General features: G+C 43.3%; 1 protein-coding gene across 1 annotated transcript in view; it reads right to left on the minus strand.

Moving 5' to 3' along the window:
• Window positions 1–25,210, minus strand: part of mmp11b (matrix metallopeptidase 11b) — a 35,884-nt gene that overhangs the window by 7,193 nt on the left and 3,481 nt on the right. The window contains exons 2-4 of the mRNA XM_024381658.2: window positions 9,956–10,260; window positions 3,728–3,871; window positions 147–280 (exon numbers count right to left, since the gene is read on the minus strand). Of these exons, the coding sequence (XP_024237426.1) occupies window positions 147–280; window positions 3,728–3,871; window positions 9,956–10,260 (583 nt within the window). The remainder of the gene's footprint in view (window positions 1–146; window positions 281–3,727; window positions 3,872–9,955; window positions 10,261–25,210) is intronic.

Below are 25,210 nucleotides of genomic sequence, written 5' to 3' on the forward strand. Positions count from 1 at the left end.
TTAGTATAGTTTTATCTTTTTTAATGTTTCACTATTTTTATTTTTATGAAATTCACTCTGGAGGACGGTCCTCCCCTTCCTCCTGCGAGGAGCCTCCACTAGTATAGACCGGTAAATTAAATAGGTTATTTCTGCTATTCACTCACCCATGCTGTTTCCCACTGTCCAACTCTCATCATAGTCAAAGTGGATGTCGCCTGCCCGGTGAGTTCTGGGGAAAAAGGCATGGGCCAGAATGCCTCCAGGACCATCGAAAGGCAGGTTGTCACCATGCCAGTACCTACACAACAAACACAGAGGCACAAGGCAGGGTGGTCAGGCATTTTATTTTAGACAAAGTTCACCACTTCATTAGTCACTTTAGGGCATTAGATTCAGCTGCGGGCAAATTTTCTTCTTAAGCGGATGGTTGGAGGGCCCGGAACTTAATTACAAATCATTTGTAGACTGCAATTTGATTGCAAGAATCCCAAACAGATCATTTCAAACCTTGCTTAGATTTGTATATAATCACGTCTCTCTATTATGTGTGGGAATACTTGGAAATATAAAACTTGGAGCTGATTTCCTGGTGTCTTTTATGTCCAACTATGAAAATTCTATACTGAACAAAAATATAAACGCAACATGTTGGTGTTGGTCCCATGTTTCATGAGCTAAAATAAAAGATCCCAGAAATGTTCCATATGTACAAAAATCTTATTTCTCTCAAATGTTGTGCTAGTGAGCATTTCTCCTTTGCCAAGATAACCCATCCATCTGAAAGGTGTGGCATATCAAGAAGCTGATTAAACAGCATGATCATTACACAGGTACACCTTGTGCTAGGGACAATAAAAGGCCACACTAAAATGTTCAGTTTTGTTACACAAAATATGCAGTTTTGTCACACAGATGTCTCAAGTGTTGAGGGAGTGTGCAATTGGCATGCTGACTGCAGGAATGTCCACCAGAGTTGTTGCCAGATAATTCAATGTTAATTTCTCTACCATAAGCCGCCTCCAACGTCGTTTTAGAGAATTTGGCAGTACGTCCAACTGGTCTCACAACCACGGACCACGTGTAACCACACCAGCCCAGGACCTCCACATCCAACTTCTTCACCTGCGGGATCATCAGAGACCAGCCTCCCGGACAGCTGATGAAACTGAGGAGTATTTCTGTCTGTAATAAAGCCCTTTTATCGGGAAAACCTCAGTCTGATTGGCTGGACCTGGCTCCCCAATGGGTGGGCCTGGCTCCCAACTGTTTGGGCTTCCTGCCCAGTCATATGAAATGTATAGATTCATGCCTAATGAATTTATTTCAATTGACTGATTTCCGTATTTGAAATGTAAGTCAGTACAATTGTTGAAATTGTTGCATGTTGCGTTTCTATTTTTGTTCAGTATAAAAAAATATATATGTACATTTTCTTTGCTCAGAAAACTTGGGGGGCCAAGTAAAACCAACCGTGGGCCGCCAGTTTGGGAACCCTGCTTTATGGGCTCCTTACAAATCTGATTCCCATATGTTTGTTATTATGTTTGTATTGTTGCTTATATACAAGGGATGTATCCATGTATCCATTTCAACATTAATGAAGACACATTCAAAGGGGAAATTGACATTTGATCCTTTCCTTTCTGCTCAGATATTCAAGTAAGCTCCATGGGCCTTCTGTACAGTAAATAATCAAAGTAATGCTGTCATTGCAGACAGTAAAACATCTGGGTCTATAACAAATCTTGGGGCTCCATAACCCTCTCGATGTCAAGATCCAACCTAGTACAGTAACTGAACATCATGTCATTACTGAGGCATCTTTTTGATGTAAGGTACAAGGTCCTAAACTATGCCATTGCTCAGACCCATCGCACTGTGGGGGCATTGAGTTACGGCTCATACCACAGCGATTAAATCCAATTAATGTTGCCAGCCTGCATAGTGATGGAACTAACGACTGGGTCAAATGATGAGAAAGTATGAATTCACTTATAAAAAAGACAAAAAAATTGTAATATCTACGAAAACATGTTATTTCTTCCGGTAAATATGTGCTTTAGTATTTTTTTTATTTTACAACTGTGGTATAAGCAGGATAAACGCCTCTGTTCTGTACATTACCTTGGAAAAATGAACTCCGCAGCGGGACGAGACAGAACGTCAGTGTTAATCTCTACTTACAAAGGCAAAGGTCTCGAGGGCGGATACAGTATCGTCTGAGAGAAGAAACATGTATATAGGTCTGGTGTGTAGGTGGATGCTCTAAAGCTGCAGTAATTTACAACAAGGGAATGTGATGCTGTTGTGCTCGTGCCAAAACAACAAATCCATTGAGAGTCGAAGAAATGTGCCCTGAGGCTTTTCATTCAAATAAACCGTAGCAAACAAGTCCTGCTTTGTAACATTCAAGTGCATTCAGGATGGAGAGAGGGGGGATTCGCCCATGAGCATGGCCTATTATAAGACATGGGTGAGAGATGGGCAGGGTTGGGGTCAATTCAACTCAGTTTAACTGAGTTGGTGAGTTCAGGTTCCTATTTAGAACATTTCATTCAGGAATTACATTTCTTTGAAGATAAATGGACATTCACAAATTCATGCACATTTTTAGATTTGATAGAGTAAATGAAACTTGCCCTCAAGTTTGGTGATTGTACCGAGATAACTGAACACTAGTGTTGGCCTGTGAAAAATACTACACCTGTACTAGCTGTAACACCACTCCCTTATTTCCTACCTCTTTCCCTAACAGATAACAAGTCATGAACATAGCCGTGTGAATGTCCAACAGCAAAGCTGATTATCTGTACAACCATCAACACTAATCCCTCAACTTCTCTTTTGAAAAGGTCCTTGTGTTTTTGTCTGATAAGATAAGAACTTCACTTCTCTAAGTCAACAAGATGAACCTGATAAGAAGCACAAGACAGATGAAATAGGTTGTCCTGGGTGTTAGCATTAGTAATATTTATAGTAAAGGTTGAGTGCTTCACAGATAAACACAGACATTGAGTGAGTCAGGAAAGTGACACAAGACATACCAATAGTTTTGATGATGTGCACCAGCACACTGAGTCATATGACCAGTAATGCTGTTATACTGAAAGTACATTTAAAAACTGTAATAGAAATCAATAACACATTTTCCAGTGCATGACTGGAATTTCAATAGATTTTCTGAAATAGGTGAGCTGAAATAGAGTTCATCCCAAGCTTGCCTCAGGTTCTCAGTGTTCTGCGCCACAGGAAATGCAGATGAGCTTTGTGATTTACATAAATTCACTGAAAACACAGTTATATTTACAGTATTGCACTTTTCATGTAGCCTAATTTTGCCCAGCTAATAGTCTAACAATCGACCAAGCCACATTATGGACTAAACTAAACATTAAAATTGTCACGCCTGCTCCCGCTCTCCCTCTCTGGCGCTCAAGGGCATCAGGCTGCCCTTCATTACGCACACATGTCACCATCATTACGTGCAGCAGCGCTCATTGAACTCACCTGGACTCCTTCCCTTTGTTGATTGCCCTGTCTATAACTATCTGCTCACTCATTTGTTCCCTGTGCCTGCATTAATGTCGTTATGTGTTCATGTCCAGACGCTGTCATGCCTTGTTTCATGTCCATTGTTAATTAAATGTTCACTTCCTGTACCTGCTTCTCGTCTACCATCTTTGATCTATTTTGTTACGACAATACTGATCAAATTAAGATCCTACACCTCTAGAATGATGATTACCTGGTAAAGTCGATGATGATGTCAGCTCTCCCACTGCTGACCTCAGTGAACTTCAAGGGTGTGACTTCACTCCACACACGCAGAGCCTCCTGCAAGATGTGACGGACTTTCTCTTTACTCAACTGCCAGGGGAAGCGCATGATCCTGTGAGACACAAACACACACACACACGTCAGAAACCACCAGCATGATCGCCATCTGTGTTCTACCCATAATCCTCTTTTGCGGGGGGCAGAGTGAGTGCCACCCTTCTCTAGTTGCTTCATGGGCCACGGGGTGACCTTGGTCTAGGATAATCTGGTTGTTGTGAGAAAGAAGCCTCTCTAAAGTGGGTGCAAGGCCCAGTCTGATGCCACCCAGCTTGACTGGTGGGTTGGAGCTGTCAAACGTCCCACATCAACAAAAGGATATAATATGTTGCTGAATGGGTTGTATGGATTAACTTTCTGCACAATGCCAGATCACCATGATAGCATGGTTCAATCATACAGATTTAATTTGAACCAGTTTGCTACAGAAGGTAAATAATCCTACAGCAACAGGAAATGTGAGTTATTTTGTGAATTCTAAATTATGAACATTTATGTAGGGGTTGACACATATTTTTTGTGAGGGCAAATCAAGTCTGAAATTTTCAAGTGGAAACCACAAGTCAAATACACTACAAGGTGCATTTTCTGCAGTGCAGGAACATTCTCAGCGACAAAAGAGTGATCAACTTAAGTATACACACTCACTGGACTCTACGCACACACTCACTGGACTCTACGCACACACTCACTGGACTCTACGCACACACTCACTGGACTCTACGCACACACTCACTGGACTCTACGCACACACTCACTGGACTCTACGCACACACTCACTGGACTCTACGCACACACTCACTGGACTCTACCACACACTCTACACACACACTCACTGGACTCTACGCACACACTCACTGGACTCTACCCACACACTCACTGGACTCTACGCACACACTCACTGGACTCTACTACGCACACACTCACTGGACTCTACGCACACACACACACTCACTGGACTCTACCCACACACTCACTGGACTCTACGCACACACTCACTGGACTCTACGCACACACTCACTGGACTCTACCCCTCACACTCACTGGACTCTACCCACACACTCACTGGACTCTACCCACACACTCACTGGACTCTACCCCTCACACTCACTGGACTCTACCCACACTCTCACGCATACTTAAGAATTTGTTCTTAACTGACTTGCCTAGTTAAATAAAAGTTAATTTTTATTTAAAAAATTTTTAAACTTAGACTCCAACACAAACACACATGCTCACACACACACACACACACATGCATATTGACGCCACACACACATTTTTACACTCTTCACATGCGTACAATGATGCTACTCAGTTAATTATCGATCCTGATTGCCTTGTCACTTTTACTCCTACCTACATACATATTAGCTCAACTATCTCGTACCCCTGCACATTGACTCGGTACTCCTTGTACATAGCCTCGTTATTGTTATCTATTGTGTTCCTATTTTCATTTGCGCATTTTCGTACTTTTTAACTCTGCATTGTTGGGAAAGGGCTTGTAAGTAAGCATTTCACGGTAAAGGCTACACCTGTTGTATTTGGATTCATACATCAGTTATTCAAGGCATAGGTAATGTGCAGTACATAGAAACATAACTTCAACTTGTTCACAGTTGTTGTGGATTACCATGCAGCAAGGCTGAACGCTGAGTTGACAGAGGTTGTGTGTGCGTCCGTCCAACCAGGACCTGCATTATTATGACAGGCGTTGACAGACAGGAAGGGCAGCGCTTGTTATTACCAGGCGACACCCCATGGAGGACATTTAAACAACCGTGACATGTTCAGTCTCAATGTCGGTCTCATGTTTCATATTATGGGTTTCTCAGTGGGTGCCAGTAAACCCCCCCCCCCTCCCCCCTGCTTTCTGTTGCAATCCGTTACCCCCCTGCCCTGCAGACGTTTCCCCTGGTGCCTCCCTGGATACCAGCCATGGCGGCTATCACTTTTATTCTTCATTTTAGATTTCATAATGAATGGGCGGGGGTTGCAAAAATGGATTGCGCCTCATTGTGTGGAGGCCCTACATACATGCCCAGACAGGAGAGGCCAGCCTTGTGCTGTTGCTGTATTACCCTACTCTACTTCAACAACCTCCCTAACCCTGCCACGGTGATGCATGCCGGGGCCTGGTTCTAACCACAGCCCCCGACGCCTGCAGCAGACACCCATTAAACCTGTGCCCTGGGAGTTCAGTTCCAGAATGTGGAACAGTCACTATGTTGCTAATGCTACGGCCCGTTATTATTAGTCATCACAGAGGAGACAGCAAAACGCTGGCCTGGTAATGACCCCCCTCACCATAGCCACTCTGGGAAAAGAGCAGTGGAACCAGAGCAGGGACAACAGTGCTGATTGCTGGCTCGCAGGCCAAAAGAGGCAGGTCCAGCTCTGTGCTGTTGTGTGTCTCCTGAGGTAAAAATGTGATGAGCCAGCAGAGTACAGTACACACCCCTACAGTACTGTACAATCGTACAATTATTTGTTCCTTTCTTGAAAAGCTGTGTGTGCAGAAATGATTTTCTGTGAGAGGGAGTGCAGGGCACGGGAGGTTCAGTGCCTGTTGACAATCAGCAAAATGACAATGAAGCTATACTTAGGGACACTGAGTAAGTGGCTACCTCAAAGGGATCATGAGTAATGATGACTTATGATGCAATATATTGTTGTTTGTTTGGGGAAGGGTGGTTAATCATTCATAGCATTTTTACGCTTGATCAATACATATGGCATTTTTCACATGAAAACATAAGCTCACTATTCATACAATATAACAATTCAACGCCATTAAAGGAAAAATCCACTCAAAAACTATATTTCTGTATTTTTTCATTAATCCACTGTTATTAAAGACATGCTCCGGTACTTTTTAAAAACATCCTGCTTTGGGATGGATGTGTCAATGTGTAGTTCATACATACATAATCTATGAGCAGAATTACTGCTTTACCTCAATTAGCCACAAAATCCCTAGTTTGAAAGCAACTGTTTTCTTGAAGATGTGCCGCACCATGTTTCCTACATTTTTACCTCCACATGGGTCAGCACCCTAGCAATTTGAGTTTTAGCCAATGAGCTTCAGCCCCTCACATTTGAGGGACAGCTAGCATAAGGCCTGCCCAAAGTTATCCAATGAAGTTGCAGGGCGGGCCCAACGGCACAGTGGACACAGCAGAGAGAGAGAGAGAGAGAGAGAGAGAGAGAGAGAGAGAGAGACATGGCGCACAATATGTGACGTAGGCTATTTTTTGGCTCATGAGTGCTACTTTCAGAACTGCTGGCTAAAAATTATCCAAAAGTGCCGGAGCATCTCTTTAATACAGTCCCAAAATGTTTAGCATGTCAGCAGTCAAGTTTTCAAGATATTGGACTTTCAAGAAGCAAAGTGTCACTTCCCACAGGCATCATCATGATGTGGCAAGTGACACTTTGCTTCTTGAAAATCCTATATCTTGAAATGTTTTGGGACTGTATTAACAGTGGACTAATGAAAAAAATATGAGTGACACTTACTGTTGTGCTGAAAAAGAAATTGCTTTCTGTAACAAAGACTCAGTGTTGCTCTTCTGATAACACTCCTCTGGAAGTAACTATTAGCTTGACCTTTCCCCTCTCCAGCCCCCTTCCTGCTGAGCTGTATGTGGAGACATCAGGAAGCATGCAGTCTGCTCTGCTGTAACATGCTTGAGTGCTCTGACACTGTCTTGTAAATGGCTATGTTTTTTTCAGGTCGCGACCCCCCCTGGCTCCAAATGACAGAGGGGGTGGGTGGCAAATGTCCGGTGTGGCCCGTCTTTTGACTTTAATGGAAGAGGCAAGGCAGTCCAAACACAGGGAGGAGTGCAGCTGACCCCGAGGGCACGAGGTCACCGTGTCACTCAATAGGTGCTTCAAAGGCAAAGAAATCCCAAAGTAAATTGAAGTAGTGCCTCCTAGTTTTCTGCCATGTCTGGTTTGAAATTCTATCAAAAACATGAACTCAGCCAAACACTGAATACACATCTGCATAGGCTGGGCAGCCTATCCTTTACAACAAAGTAAATTATCCTTCACTGAAATGTGTCTCTTTAGAAGTTTTGGCGTCAGTATAAAGCCTCCTCTCTCCTCTCAGTAGCTGTAACCTGGGTGGCCTAACCCAAATGATTCTTGATTTTGAGCATATAAAATAAGCTGAGGTGCTGGGTTGGGGACCAGAGTGATACATATGATGTACACATTACCCGCCTTTCATTCAGAACAATGTAGTGGCTTTTGCCAGCCAGTAGCGACCTTTGCAGGCCGGTGGTGGCCTTTGCCAGCCAGTAGTGGCCTTTGCCTGCCAGTGTACTGTAGAAGTTAACCAGTCTACCGTGACAGGGGTTGGATTTGTGTCTCTGTCCTTGCTGGCTAAACTACAGATATCAGTGATAACCTCTTGAATTTGTACGCCATGTATAAAAATTCCAGAGCAAAGTCAGGAAAAGCAGATCCCAGTGAAAAAGCTAAATGCATGGATATGTCTAGAGCAGTGGTTCCCAAACTGGGGTACTCCAAATAAAAATGTAATTTACATACGAAATACAAATTTAAAAAATGTATGGTCACGCACCCCTTCAAACATTCAACCTCCAGCTGCGTACCTCCTCTAGCACCAGGGTCAGCGCACTCTCAAATGTTGTTTTTTCCATCGTTGTAAGCCTGCCACACACACTATGTGATACATTGTCCGTAAGCTTGATTTAATTTGCACACAAACAATCATACAATGATGGAAAGACCTGTGTTGTCCTTGTTAATGCAGACAGAAAAGAGCTCCAACTTCTTAATCATAGCCTCAATTTTGTCCCGCACATTGAATATAGTTGCAGAGAGTCCCTGTAATCCTAGATTTAGATCATTCAGGAGAGAAAAAACATCTGCCAGATAGGCCAGTCGTGTGAGAAACCCGGCATCATGCAAGCGGTCAGACAAGTGCAAATGATGGTCAGTAAAGACAACTTCAAGCTTGTCTCTCAATTTAAAATATCATATCAATACTTTGCCCCTTTATAACCAGTGTTATAAAAGTGTTACATGGTCGCTGCCCATATCATTGTATAATGCAGAAAATACACGAGAGTTCAGGGGCCTTGCTTTAAGTTAACAAAGTTAACCATTTTCACTGTAGTGTCCAAAACGTCTTTCAAGCTGTCAGGCATTCCCTTGGCAGCAAGAGCCTCTCGGTGGATGCTGCAGTGTACCCAAGTGGAGTCGGGAGCAACTGCTTGCATGCGCGTTACCACTCCACTAAGTCTCCCTGTCATGGCTTTTACGCCATCAGTACAGACACCAACACATCTTGACCACCAAAGTCCATTTGATGTCACAAAGCTGTCCAGTACTTTAAAAATATCCTCTCATGTTGCCCTGGTTTCCAGTAGTTTGCAGAAGAGGATGTCTTCCTTAATTGACCCCCAATAAACGTAACAGACATATACCAGGATCTGTGTCAGGCCCGCCACGTCAGTTGACTCATCCAGTTGTAAAGCATATAACTGGCTTGTATGCAAAGCAGTAATTGTTTCAAAACATCTTCTGCCATGTCACTGATGCGCTGTGAAACAGTGTTGTTGATGAAGTCATTGTCTGTATAGTTTTTGGGCCTTTTCCCCAAACATTGTCCCAGCCATATCTGTGGCAGCAGGAAGAATTAAGTCCTCCACAATAGCATGGGGCTTGCCTGTCCTAGCCACTCGGTAGCTCACCATATAAGACGCTTCTAGGCCCTTCTTATGAATGGTATCTGTTGCTTTTGTACATGTCTTACTACTCAAACAGTGAATGTGAATGGATGTTAATTATTTGACTAGGCTACCTAGGCTACCTGTATTTGACATTGTGTTGTTATTTCGCTGAACACTAGATGGTTTAATTACATTTTTGGCAGTGAAACGAGGCTACTCAGGCGAGAAAAAAACCTCACCCAAATGTATAACCCTGTTGGAAAATATTAATGGACTGTTTGAATATTTGAAGATATTTTTTGTATTTTTTTTTTCTAAAATACTATTATTATTATTATAATAATTTTTTTATGTGAATCACATTTTTATTTGGCGTACCCCAGTTTGGGAATACCTGGTCTAGATCAACCAAAGAAGAATAACCTTACTTGTAGGTGAGGTCAGTCTTGTCCCAGCGCCCCCCAAAGACAACGAAGCGCTTCCGCCGCTGCTTTCCTCCAAAGGTGCCCCCCTTCTGCATGTGGTAGTCCGAGATGCCACTTTGCTTCTGAGTAGGATAGTCTGGAACACCACAGCGAGGCCGATTCCAGATTGACTCTGTGCCATTCCATGACAACACAGTCTCTGGATAGACACCTCCCGACAGGTGCAATTGTTCCTTCAGAGTGTCCTGAGTATGATCAAATCTTGTCGTCTTCTTCAGGCCATATGGGTGAGTCTTCTGAGGCCATCCCTGTGAAAATAGGTATGTGCAACTAAGTACCATTCAAAGAATGTAAATTAAGCTATTGTTTTGACAAAATCACATACATCTAGGCTACAAAGAAAATTACATTAAACTAAATCAAATGGAAAATGGAATGAATGTTTTTAGATAGCTGCATGGCTAGACATGGTCATCACAGTAAATTGCGGCATGGTACATTACTGTAACGTTCTAATAGAGAACCTCAGGAGGAGCTGGGCTTCCGGGACCCAGATAAATCTCCAAGGCATTATTAGTCAATTTCCTCCAGAGAATTTAGAGGGAATTGGTCTGTCAATTGAATGGGTGGAGAGATGATTGGGTGGAGGACAGGGAGGGGTCGGAGGAAGGGGGACGGCTGAACCCTCTCACCACTTTATCCTTGCTCTATCTTTGGCTTCGCTTTATTACAGTTTACTGGTTTCCTAAAAAGCAGCTGTGAAGGCTTGGAAACTTTTCCTTCTCTGGCTTTTTTCTATGGGGGAGGGGATGACAGTTGTAGAGGTGAAATAGGGTGAATTGTAGTTTCTTTCTTGTTTTAACGGTCTTAAAAATGCTTCCGCGTCCGACAGCCCAAGGGTACCCTTTAAAAGCTGTAATTTGTGAACAAGCTATTTTTAAATGGCCATTAAAAGTCTAACATGAGAGGCTTTGATGCAGTGGTGCATTTTCACAAAGGCTTGAAAGACTTGGATGTTGTGATCAGGGACTAGTACACACTACCTTCCTTGCTAAAACTCATCATTCCAAACCTTGCAGATGGACATTAAGAGAGGAATCCCATTTATGTCTATCAGTTGTACGATCTAACATAATAAGTAACCAGGTACACTTCTGTTTTTCAGCCTTTGAATGAGGAAGCCTTCCCTCCTATCTCTCTTCAAGTTATTCTGTAAATTCTGTAACCATTCAATTTTATGTCTATCTTTAAAAAAAATGGTTGATCTCAATGGCACTGACCTTGATGTATGGATGAAACCCCAATTTGATTAGTGAGTAGCTTAGGCAGCCGATAGTGGGCGCTAAATTTACGCTATCGTCTAGGATTTATGTGCCTAACTGGTAATACACTCGTGTCCCATGTTCGTACATAACGCACCCACCGTTCAGGCTGCAAAGGCATCATTTCCCTCCTTATCTAGCTTTAATGGTGGGCAGTTGGGGGGAAAAAATGAGGAAATAAAATACAGTTTTCCACCACTTAGGATGTTGCACACTGTATTCAGCCAAGGGATTTAAGCAATTGATCTTAAGATAGTATATAGTATATATATAAACATTTATACTAACATCCCCAATCTGAGGTAAAAAAGGATGTGTCATTTATGGGGTGAAAATGCTAACTTGTGTAAGGTAGTAACACAAACTGTCTACATTAAGGAAATTTACTCAATATAAAATAATTGAATATGTGTCAAATCAAATCAAATCCAATTTTATTTGTCACATACACATGGTTAGCAGATGTTAATGCGAGTGTAGCGAAATGCTTGTGCTTCTAGTTCCGACAATGCAGTAATAACCAACAAGTAATCTAACTAACAATTCCAAAACTACTGTCTTATACACAGTGTAAGGGGATAAAGAATATGTACATAAGGATATATGAATGAGTGATGGTGCAGAGCAGCATAGGCAAGATACAGTAGCTGATATCGAGTACAGTATATACATATGAGATGAGTATGTAAACAAAGTGGCATAGTTAAAGTGGCTAGTGATACATGTATTACATAAGGATGCAGTCGATGATATAGAGTACAGTATATACGTATGCATATGAGATGAATAATGTAGGGTAAGTAACATTATATAAGGTAGCATTGTTTATATATTTACATAATTTCCCATCAATTCCCATTATTAAAGTGGCTGGAGTTGAGTCAGTGTCATTGTCAGTGTGTTGGCAGCAGCCACTCAATGTTAGTGGTGGCTGTTTAACAGTCTGATGGCCTTGAGATAGAAGCTGTTTTTCAGTCTCTCGGTCCCAGCTTTGATGCACCTGTACTGACCTCGCCTTCTGGATGATAGCGGGGTGAACAGGCAGTGGCTCGGGTGGTTGATGTCCTTGATGATCTTTATGGCCTTCCTGTAACATCGGGTGGTGTAGGTGTCCTGGAGGGCAGGTAGTTTGCCCCCGGTGATGCGTTGTGCAGACCTCACTACCCTCTGGAGAGCCTTACGGTTGAGGGCGGAGCAGTTGCCGTACCAGGCGGTGATACAGCCCGCCAGGATGCTCTCGATTGTGCATCTGTAGAAGTTTGTGAGTGCTTTTGGTGACAAGCCGAATTTCTTCAGCCTCCTGAGGTTGAAGAGGCGCTGCTGCGCCTTCTTCACGATGCTGTCTGTGTGAGTGGACCAATTCAGTTTGTCTGTGATGTGTATGTCGAGGAACGTAAAACTTGCTACCCTCTCCACTACTGTTCCATCGATGTGGATAGGGGGGTGTTCCCTCTGCTGTTTCCTGAAGTCCACAATCATCTCCTTAGTTTTGTTGACATTGAGTGTGAGGTTATTTTCCTGACACCACACTCCGAGGGCCCTCACCTCCTCCCTGTAGGCCGTCTCGTCGTTGTTGGTAATCAAGCCTACCACTGTTGTGTCGTCCGCAAACTTGATGATTGAGTTGGAGGCGTGCGTGGCCACGCAGTCGTGGGTGAACAGGGAGTACAGGAGAGGGCTCAGAACGCACCCTTGTGGGGCCCCAGTGTTGAGGATCAGCGGGGAGGAGATGTTGTTGCCTACCCTCACCACCTGGGGGCGGCCCGTCAGGAAGTCCAGTACCCAGTTGCACAGGGAAGGGTCGAGACCCAGGGTCTCGAGCTTGATGACGAGCTTGGAGGGTACTATGGTGTTGAATGCCGAGCTGTAGTCGATGAACAGCATTCTCACATAGGTATTCCTCTTGACCAGATGGGTTAGGGCAGTGTGCAGTGTGGTTGAGATTGCATCGTCTGTGGACCTATTTGGGCGGTAAGCAAATTGGAGTGGGTCTAGGGTGTCAGGTAGGGTGGAGGTGATATGGTCCTTGACTAGTCTCTCAAAGCACTTCATGATGACGGATGTGAGTGCTACGGGCGGTAGTCGTTTAGCTCAGTTACCTTAGCTTTCTTGGGAACAGGAACAATGGTGGCCCTCTTAAAGCATGTGGGAACAGCAGACTGGTATAGGGATTGATTGAATATGTCCGTAAACACACCGGCCAGCTGGTCTGCGCATGCTCTGAGGGCGCGGCTGGGGATGCCGTCTGGGCCTGCAGCCTTGCGAGGGTTAACACGTTTAAATGTCTTACTCACCTCAGCTGCAGTGAAGGAGAGACCGCATGTTTTCATTGCAGGCCGTGTCAGTGGCACTGTATTATCCTCAAAGCGGGCAAAAAAGTTATTTAGTCTGCCTGGGAGCAAGACATCCTGGTCCGTGACTGGGCTGGATTTCCTCCTGTAGTCCGTGATTGACTGTAGACCCTGCCACATGCCTCTTGTGTCTGAGCCGTTGAATTGAGATTCTACTTTGTCTTTGTACTGACGCTTAGCTTGTTTGATAGCCTTGCGGAGGGACTAGCTGCACTGTTTGTATTCAGTCATGTTACCAGACACCTTGCCCTGATTAAAAGCAGTGGTTCGCGCTTTCAGTTTCACACGAATGCTGCCATCAATCCACGGTTTCTGTTTAGGGAATGTTTTAATCGTTGCTATGGGAATGACATCTTCAACGCACGTTCTAATGAACTCGCACACCGAATCAGCGTATTCGTCAATATTGTTATCTGACGCAATACGAAACATGTCCCAGTCCACGTGATGGAAGCAGTCTTGGAGTGTGGAGTCAGCTTGGTTGGACCAGCGTTGGACAGACCTCAGCGTGGGAGCCTCTTGTTTTAGTTTCTGTCTGTAGGCAGGGATCAACAAAATGGAGTCGTGGTCAGCTTTTCCGAAAGGGGGGCGGGGCAGGGCCTTATATGCGTCGCGGAAGTTAGAGTAACAATGATCCAAGGTCTTTCCACCCCTGGTTGCGCAATCGATATGCTGATAAAATTTAGGGAGTCTTGTTTTCAGATTAGCCTTGTTAAAATCCCCAGCTACCATGAATGCAGCCTCCGGATAAATCGTTTCCAGTTTGCAGAGAGTTAAATAAAGTTCGTTCAGAGCCATCGATGTGTCTGCTTGGGGGGATATATACGGCTGTGATTATAATCGAAGAGCCGTATATATCCCCCCCCAAGCAGACACATCGACTCCTACCGAAGGTGGCTCCTCTTCCTGTTCGTGCGGCGCTCGGCGGTCATCGTCACCAGTCTACTAGCTGCCACTGATCCCTTTTCCCTTTTCTGTTGGTTTTGTCTTATTGGTTTCACCTGTTTCTTGTTTAGGTTTTTAGTTGGGCTATTTAAGCCGGTAGGCCCGCCTGCTCTTTGTGCGGGCTTATTTTTCCACTGTGTTTATGTGTGGTAGTGTGTTTCGTTTTGGGTTTTTCTCCAGACTAGTTAGGTACTGTTTTGGGCCAATCGTGGATGTGCGCCTGGTATTTGGAGTGTACGATTTTCCCTGTGCTGAAATAAAAGCACTATTCCGTACCTTCTGCCTCCTGCACCTGACTCCGCTCCCACTACGCCTGAGTGCGTCACAATATGGCTAAATAATTCAACATGTTAATTTGAGATAATAGTTTGTGAGTGGGCAACATATACTATTGCAACAACATATATTTCTCACTCATTTAACCATTTAGAGAGTAAAAATAAGCTCTCAAACACAATTTAACCAGGCGCTGTAGACCAGAGCCTCCATAGTATCAGTGCAGCAGCCTGAACATCTGACACTCCTACTCTAATATCAAAGTGCAGGTACTGTGTTGAAGAATGCTGCAAGAGAAAGCAACATCAAAAATATTCAAGGGCAGGTGTTCACTTTTCATCCAATATTTTTAAAATAAACAACATAATACCTATTTAATAGACCGCCTATATATCTTTTGCTTTGACACTCAACGTGACAAGACAGTTAGTTCAGATCTTTTGGGGTTCAGCTGATGCAATGAACCGTAGCCAAAAAAGTCTCTATGCAGAACGCAGGTTGACGTTTATTGTCACGAGTCTTGTCCTGGTGGCAGAACTGAGTGATTTCCCCTTCGATAGGCCAGGTGTAAAGTCAAAATGGACTATATTGTAAAAATGTATGAAAACAAAAATTAGCTTTTTGGTCTTAATTTAAGGTTCAGGTTAGGAATTAGGGTTAGCAGTGTGGTTAAGGTTAGGTTTAAAATCATATTTTATGATATTGTGGCTGTGCCAGCTAGTGACCACTCTGCAGAGCTGCCTCCAGAACAAGATTCATGATGAAAAAATGCTAACTGCGGTGAGAACAACCACTCACCAGCAGAGCCAAAATAGCATCTTTGTGAGACTTGGCCAAATCTAATAAGAAGAAAACAACCCTCCAGCATGTTGTCAGCTATTCAGTGTGCTCATAACAACCACACGCAGATGAATTAATTACTCATAACTCAGGACCATCAAGAGCTTGGAAATATTTTTGGTCCAATGGGAGTTACAAGTTCCATGCTTATTAGAAACGGGTGACCTTGGACCAGATGTCATCCTTATGTGAGGGATGCATGGGTATGATTTTCTTAGTTGGGTGTGAGTTTCAAAGAAAGGCCCAATATATCATTGTTCAGATTTGCAGACAATAGGCTACATTTATAGGTCTCAACTGACTAAGACAATATAGAACAACATAGTACTTGTGCAAGAGAGAAAGCCAAACTCCAGGTCTGCCCCATAAAACTGATGACTGCCCCATTCTGTGTGAAGCATTGTATGCCGCAGGGACCGCTGGCAGATTTACACCAGATGTATTTATCACCTGATAGCAATGCTCTGGTCTGTGATAGCCTGAGATATGATAACTTTTTGGAGATATGATAACTTTTTGGAGACATCACCCAACTATAGCCTATTGACTTCTATCCTTACTTTACTTTCCTTCACTTAACATTAAGAATACCACATTTGTAGCCAAGTCCCAACTTTGAACCACAGCCGAGAAGGCTTTTACTGTGACCAACCAATAGGTCCCAACCCTCCATTTGGAAAACACTGCCTTAGTTTATTCTGAACCTCTAATGAAAAATATTTGACATATTCAGGGAGATTCAGGGACACCACATCATACTGCACACAGATTGGTTGATGAAATCAGCTGAACTGGCATCAACAGTAGTCCAATAGAACTGACTAAGTGACTGGTTTTAGTCAAGCATGTGGCGGTGGATGTTGGGTTGCATTTCAACAACGGGCTTAAAGATCCAATGAGGTCGAACAACACAGAACCGCAGTCTGGCAGATGGAAACTGGGGGAAAACCCAGTAAAAGAAAGCTGACATGTCCCTACAGGACAGTTCTGAATAGCTGTGTCTTGCTCACCTTGGCAAACCCCAGCTAACCGTGAAACATGACAACAAAATGTGCCCGCCTACAGACCATGGCTCTGGGGGGTAATCTCCCTGGTGGCGTCTGTTGCTATAAAAGGGGCTTTTGTCTATGTCATTCATTCACTAAAAACCTTACCCAGCCCCAATGCCTCCCTCATACCCTGAACACACAGCTGTAGTGAGGGGAACAGGTGTTAGAAAATTCCCTCTCACCCTGATCATAGACAACATCTGGATGTCTGTCTGGTGTACAACAAAGGAGTTTGTCATGAATGTGACTTATGATGCTGTTACCATACCAATCTGAAAACAATTGGTCTTCAACTGAAACTAGAGCCCGACCGATAGTTTTTTGGGGTCCGATACATATTATGATTTTATGGGGGACAAACTTTACCGATACCGATATATCTGCCGATATACCGTTATACAACAAAAAACAAAAAAACGTTATGTTGATTTCTTACATTGAGACAATAATGACATATCATGAGAATGGTTGCAAGTGTTCAGATCAGCATGAGATTCTCTTTTTTCATCCCATTTATTGAATATCGGCTATCGCTGGAATTATCGGATGATATATCTGTCGGGCTCCAATTGAAATTTAAAGATTGCTTTACTGTAGATTAGAACCAAGGGGTGAAAGTAAGGCGGTACAGTCTGGTACGGCGTCCCGGCAAAATAAATCATGGGGGTACTCCGTACCAGTCAGAGGCATGAAAAATGTGCAAATGGACATGAAAACGGGTGGTATAGCCTACGATCCAAAATGCGACGTGGTTTCGAGAAAAACAGACATTTTCCAAGGCAGCGATGAGTGGCCGACACTGAGACCCGCGAGTACAGCAGTGGACACACAAATTCTGGCCTAATGCCAATCGCCAAATGTCATGACACGTTGTGGTGTTTTGAGTAACAGTCTCTTTCCATTCACCACTGTTTGGAGGCTGGTAATATGTTGTGAGAGGATGAACGTGTGCAGGTAGCCTAGTAATGGAGTGACGTGATTGTCTGACAATCAGATGAAAACATAATGACTGCCTGTGTTTATGGCACAATACATTTTAAAAGTGAAATGACAAATCTTTACGACTAGGCCCACAGAGATGCTATTGAATTAATAGCGATTATATATGTAATTCTATGATTAGGTCCATAAAAATGTTTGGCGCAAGCGTGTGCACATTTAGGAGGTTGGGTATCAGGAAAACATTTATTCTACTTTCACCCCTGATTAGAAGATAGCCTTTCTTTCTTAGAAGAAAGTGTAGTGGAAAACAGCTTCATCCAACCAAGACGATTAGGTACTCAGACTTTTCAATGCACCCTTTGTGATCCTACATACTGAGCACATACTGCACACAGTATATATACAGTGCCTTTGGAAAGTATTCAGACCCCTTGACTTTTTCCACATTTTGTTACATTACAGCCTTATTCTAAAATGGATTAAAAATAAAAATAAATCCTAAGCAATCTACACAAAATACCCCATAATGACAAACAGGTTTTTAGAAAATTGTGCTAATTTATTAAAATAAAAAAAACACATAGATATGTTATTTACATAAGAATTCAGACCCTTTGTTATGTGACTCGAAATTGAGCTCAGGTGCATCCTGTTTCCATTGATCATACTTGAGATGTTTCTACAACTTGATTGGAGTCCACCTGTGGTAAATTCAATTGATTGGACATGATTTGTAAAGGCAAACACTTGTCTACATAAGGTCCCACAGTTGACAGTGCATGTCAGAGAAAAAAACAACCCACGTGGTCAAAGGAATTGTCTGTAGAGCTCCGAGACAGGATCGTGGCGAGGCACAGATATGGGGAAGGGTACCAAAAAAATGTCTGCAGCATTGAAGGTCCCCAAGAACACTGTGGCCTCCATCATTCTTAAATGGAATAAGTTTGGAACCACCAAGACTCTTCCCAGAGCTGGCCGCCCAGCCAATCTGAGCAATCAGGGGAGAAGGGTCTTGGTCAGGGAGGTGACCAAGAACCCGATGGTCACTCTGACAGAGCTCTAGAGTTCCTATGTGGAGATGGGAGAACCTTTCAGAAGGACAACCATCTCTGCAGCACTCCACCAATCAGGCCTTTATGGTAGAGTGGCCAGATGGAAGCCACTCCTCAATAAAAGGCACATGACAACCCAATTTGAGTTTGCCAAAAGGCACCTAAATACTCTCAAACCACGAGAAACAGATCCTCTGGTCTGATGAAACCAATATTGATCTCTGTGGCCTGAAAGCTAAGCGGCATGTTTCGAGGAAACCTGGCACCATCCCTACGGTGAGGCATGGTGGTGGCATCATGCTGTGGGAGTGTTTTTCAGCAGCATGGACTGGGAGACAAGTCAGGATCGAGGAAAAGATGAACGGAGCAAAGAGAGTTCCTTGATGAATACCTGTCTCCAGAGCACTTAGGACCTCAGACTTGGGCGTAGGTTCACCTTCCAACAGGACAACGACCCTAAGCACACAACCAAGACATTTCAGGAGTGACTTCGGGACAAGTCTCTGAATGTCCTTGAGTGGCCCAGCCAGAGCCCGGACTTGACCCCGATCAAATATCTCTGAAGAGACATAAAAAATAGCTGTGCAGCAACGCTCCCCATCCAACCTGACAGAGCTTGAGAGGATCTGCAGAGAAGAATGGGAGAAACTCTCCAAATACCAGTGTGACAAGCTTATAGTGTCATACCCAAGAAGACTCGAGACTGTAATCGCTGCCAAAGATGCTTCAACAAAGTACTGAGTAAATGGTCTGAATACTTATGTAAATGTAATATTTCAGTTTTTAAATAAATTTGCTACATTTCTAAAAACCTGTTTTTGCTTTGTCATTATGTATAATTGTGTGTAGTAGATTGATGAGGGAACATTTTTATAAATTTTAGATTAAGGCTGTAACGTAACAAAATGTGGAAAAAGTCAAGGAGTCTGAATACTTTTCCGAATGCACTGTATGAGCACTATCCCCACTAACTCAGACACCCTTTGGTAGATAACAAGTAGGCCATAAAGATAAAGAATGTGCACGCTGGAGGAAATCCATCGAGGATAAATATTTATACACAATGAGCCCCAGAGACCTGCATTCTGCACGCCTTGAGAGGTTGTACACACAAACTAAGTGATTACACTGAGTGAAGAACTGGTTTAGCAGGAAAAGGATGAGGATTTAATATGATGGGAAATGAGAGAAAGAAAGAGGCATTGACAGTGGTGTATCTAAGTTGCTTTGTTAGAGAAGAATGAATTGGTTGTAACACCAAAGACCACTGCTAAGGAAAATTATTTTGATGGCAGGTCTCGCTTGGGGTGAAGAGATTCCTCAAATCAATGTTAGACATTGGGTTCTGGCTCACTAGTCTGTGTGTCTCAAAGGAAACAATGAAAGAATTCAATACAAAAAGGTTTCAAAACTAATTCTGTAGTGTAGATTCATCTCATGAGTGAACGTTCCAACAACTTTAGGGAATATTTTAAGAGCTCTCTGGTGAACTCACAGTTCTGTCTATGTTGCCACACTACGTCAGACTACTCCAACAGACCCATTTTCAAGCCTTGACTTAAGTACTTATCCTGCTTTCAATGGCTTGAATTGTAAACAACATGTAAGTGTCTCACGAAGTCTCTCAAGCTTTACGGTTCAGTCTCTGAAAAATGATGGGATACAAATGTAGACTTGCTAAGTTCCAGTATAGCACCTCTTGAGCTTAAATTACAGTATCTACACAAGCATCTACATGTTCAGATACCACTAGATAATTCTCAGTAGCATTTCTTTCAAAGCGGAGCTGCCAGCGTTGCTTTCAACCATACTTCTTTCTCAATTGACAGGTTTTTAAGGAGCGTCGGCATGCTCCCCTTTAGTCATATGTCTGTGACTGCCCTCTGACCATTAATCTATGCTTTGCCATGGTAACCTTTGTCTGTTTATCATTCAGTCGAAATCAGCAAAGTTATTTGAAAAGAAAGTACCCACTCTGTTTGTAGACTATAACATACACTACATGACCAAAAGTTTGTGGACACCTGTTTGTGGAACATTTAATTCCAAAATCATGGGCATTAATATGGAGTTGGTCCCCCCTTTGCTGCTATAACAGCTTCCACTCTTCTGGGAAGGCTTCCACAAGATGTTGGAACATTGCTGAGGGAACGAGCTTCCATTCAGCCACAAGAGCATTAGTGAGGTCGGGCCCCGATGTTGGGCGATTAGGACTGGCTCGCAGTCTGCTTTCCAATTCATCCCAAAGGTGTTCAATGGGGTTGAGGTCAGGGCTCTGTACAGGCCAGTCATGTTCTTTTACACTGATCTCAACAAACCATTTCTGTATGCTGAAACAGGATAGGGCCTTTCCCAAACTGTTGCCACAAAGTTGGAAGCACAGAATCGTCTAGAATGTCATTGTATGCTGTAGTGTTAAGATTCACCTTCACTGGAACGAAGAGGCCTAGCCCAACCATGAAAAACAGCCCCAGACCATTATTCCTCCTCCACCAAACTTTACAGTTGGCACTATGCATTTAGAGCGGGTAGCGTTCTCCTGGCATCAGCCAAACCCAGAATTGTCCATCGGACTGCCAGATGGTGAAGCAATTCATCACTCCAGAGAACCTGTTTCCACTGCTCCAGAGTCCAGGGGTGGCGAGCTTTACACCACTCCAGCCGACTCTTGGCAATGCGCATGGTGATCTTAGACTTGTGTGAGGCTGCTCGGCCATGGAAACACATTTCATGAAGCTACCAACAAACAATTCTGGTTCTAGGGCCTCCCGAGTGGCACAGTGTTCTAAGGCATTGCATCACAGTGCTTGAGGTTTCACTACCGACCTGGGTTTTATCCCAGGCTGTATCACAACCAGCTGTGACCGGGAGTCCCGTAGGGTGGTGTACAAATGGCCCAGTGTCATCTGGGGGGCTTTACTTGGCTCATCGCACTCTGGCGGGCCAGGTGCCTGCAGGCTGACTTTGGTCATCAGTTGAACAGTGTTTCCTCCAGCACATTGGTGTGGGTGGGCATAAAGAACCGGGTCATGTTTTGGAGGACGCGTGGCTCAACCTTCAGCTCTCCTGAGCCCATTGTGGAGTTGCAGCAATGAGACAAGATCAAAAAGGGAGTAAAATATTAAAATATATTCAGTTCCAATCAAAAGTTTGGACACACCTACTCATTCAATGTTTTTTCTTTATCTTCACCATTTTCTACATTGTAGAATCATAGTGAAGTCATCAAAACTATGAAATAACACATCTGGAATCATGTAGTAACCAAAAAATAGTTAAACAAATCAAAATATATTTATATTTTAGATACTTCAAAGTAGCCACCCTTTGCCTTGATGACAGCTTTGCCCACTCTTGGCATTCTCTCAACTAGCTTCACCTGGAATAGTTTTACAACAGTCTTGAAGGAGTTCCCACATACGCTGAGCACTTGTTGGCTGCTTTTCCTTCACTCTGTGGTCCAACTATTCCCAAACCATCTCAATTTGGTTGAGGTCGAGTGATTGTAGAGGCCAGGTCATCTGATGCAGCACTCCATCACTCTCCTTCTTGATCAAATGGCCCTTACACAGCCTGGAGGTGTGTTGGGTCATTGTCCTGTTGAAAAACAAATGACAGTCCCACTAAGCTAAAACCAGATGGGATGGCGTATCGCTGCGGAATGCTGTGGTAGCCATGCTGGTTAAGTGTGTCTTGAGTTCTAAATAAATCACTGACAGTGTCACCAGCAAAGCAACCCCACACCTCCTCCCTGCTTCACGGTGGGAACCACACATGCAGAGATTATCCGTTCATCTAGTCTACATCTCACAAAGACACGGCGGGGTTGGAACCAAAAATCCCAAATTTGGACTCATCAGACCAAAGGACAGATTTCCACCGATCTCATGTCCATTGCTCATGTTTCTTGGCCCAAGCAAGTCTCTTCTTCTTATTGGTGTCATTTAGTAGTGTTTTTTTCTATGGAGATTGCATGGCTGTGTGCTTGATTTTATACACCTGTCAGCAACTGGTGTGGCTTACATAGCCAAATCCACTAAGGCTGTCCACATACTTTTGTATGTATAGTGTATGTGCATGGTATGCAAGAAAACTTGAACGCAAATGTCGCTTTATATTTGGTGGTCATATTTGCATGAAAACAACTTAACTGTATCCCTACCGACTATACTATTGACAGACACTTTGATTCCAACCAACTGCACTCTCAGATGCTTTTGGGGGTGCCTTTTTTGGCAGCACAAAGGGAAGTTGTGATAGAGAAGAACGCACAATGGAAGACCCGACGGAGGTGAACCGGCTCTCTCAGCGCAGCAGCTATCTTGTTCTTTCCCTTTTCCCTGTGTCAGCAGACATAGGGGTTTGTTATCCTGCACCAGATGCCAGATGACTTGCCTCAGCCTGCATAATCTCCCTCTCTCGTGCTTTGTCAACAGCAGGGAACAAATTGACTGCATGCACCACTGACACACACTATCTAGGGCGGCAGGTAGCCTAGTGGTTAGAGCATTAGGCAAGTAACCAAAAGGTCACTTGTTTGAATACCTGAGCTGTCAATGTGAAGAATTTGCTGATGTGTCCTTGAGCAAGTCACTTAAACCTAATTTTCTCCAGTGGCACCATACTACTATGGCTGATCCTGTAAAACAACACATTTCACGGCACCTATCCGGTGTATGGATACTTTTACTTCAGTTCGGACCCTAGTACATAAGTATTTTTCACCTGAATGGTCTGAAGCATTCCAAAACACTCCCACACCCTTTCAATATAAACAAATCCAAGTCCTTATGTTAGCTCTCTCTCAGCAAAGAGCAACTTGATGCTGTCGCCAACTGTGCAGAGCCCAGCGCAAATCTTAAATGTGTATCCAAGAGGCAAGCGTTGTGTGTAGGGTTTCTCCTTTGTCACGTCTGTCCACCAATTGGAAAGATTGAGGGCTGTCAATGTCTTACAAATCATAGAGAATGTAGGTTGCATCCTAAGTATTCATACAATTGTCACGTATACTCCCTCTCCGGCCTCTAGGTAATCAGGCTGCTGATTATCCCGCGCACATGCGTCTCATGACACTCACCTGGACTCCATCACCTCCTTGATTATCTTCCCTATATCTGTCACTCCCCTTGGTTCTTTCCTCAGGTGTTATTGACTCTGTTTTCATGTCGGGGCGTTGGTTGTGTTTCGTGCTCATTGTTTCTTTTATTTCTTACAACACTCACTCCCTGAACTTGTGTCCCGACTCTCAGTGCACTCGTTACAACAATGGCATACAAACTCTGTCAACATTTCACTCTGGTCACCTTCAGCCTCCCACACAGACATAGGCACACACACCTTTTAGAGAAACTACACATTCTCCTGAATATCTAAATCTAGCGGTAATGGGGTGGCAATTAGGCTAACAGTTAAGAGCGTTGGTCAGTAATTAAAAAGTCACTGGTTTGAATCCCTGAACCGACAAGGTGAAAAATCTATGTGCCCTTGAGCAAGGCACTTAATCTGATCCTAATTGCTCCTGTAAATTGCTCTGGATAAAAGCATATGCTAAATAACTTAAATGTAAACAAAACCTAAGTTGAAACCCATGTTTCAAGAGAGCATGGGCTTAACATATTAGGCTATTTCAACACCAGTTGATTGATATGCAGCCAATAATAAAAAATAGTAAAAACCACTGATCATGCATACAGTGCCTTCAGAAAGTATTCACACCCTTTGACTTTTTCCACATTTTGTTGTGTTAAGCCTACATTTAAAATGTATTCAATTGAGATGTTTTTTTGTCACTGGCCTACACACAATATCCCATAATGTAAAAGTTGAATGATGTTTTTCAAGCATTGGGAAAATTGATTAAAAATGAAAAGCCGAAATGTCTTGAGCCAGGGCACGAGTGGTGCAGATGTCTAAGGCACTGCATCTCAGTGCTAGAGGTGTCATTACAGACCCTAGTTCAATCCTGTGCTGTATCACAACCAGACGTGATTGGGACTTCCATAGGGCAGCGCACAATTGGCCCGGCGTCATTAAGGTTTGGCCGTCATTGTAAATAAGAATTTGTTCTATACTGACTTGCCTAGTTAAATAAAGATTTGTTTAAATGTAAAAGTATTCCACCCCTTTGTTATGGCAAGCCAAAATAAGTTCACAAGTCACATAATAAGTTACATGGACTCTGTGTGCAATAATAGTGTTTAACATGATTTTTGAATGACTGCCTCGTCTATGTAGCCCATACATACAATTATCTGTAAGGTCCCTCAGTTGAGCAGTGAATTTCCAACAAAGATTCAACCACAAAGACCAGGGAGGTATTCCAATGCCTCGCAAAGGAGGACACGTATTGGTACATGGGTAAAAAATGAAGAAAAAAAACAGACATTGAATATCACTTTGAGCGTGGTGAAGTTATTAATTACACTTTGGATGGTGTATAAAGGTGTCTTTCCTAACTCTGTTGTCGGAGAGGAAGGAAACT

Source organism: Oncorhynchus tshawytscha, linkage group LG20 (genome assembly GCF_018296145.1).
Source record: "Oncorhynchus tshawytscha isolate Ot180627B linkage group LG20, Otsh_v2.0, whole genome shotgun sequence".
Classification (NCBI taxonomy): domain Eukaryota; kingdom Metazoa; phylum Chordata; class Actinopteri; order Salmoniformes; family Salmonidae; genus Oncorhynchus; species Oncorhynchus tshawytscha.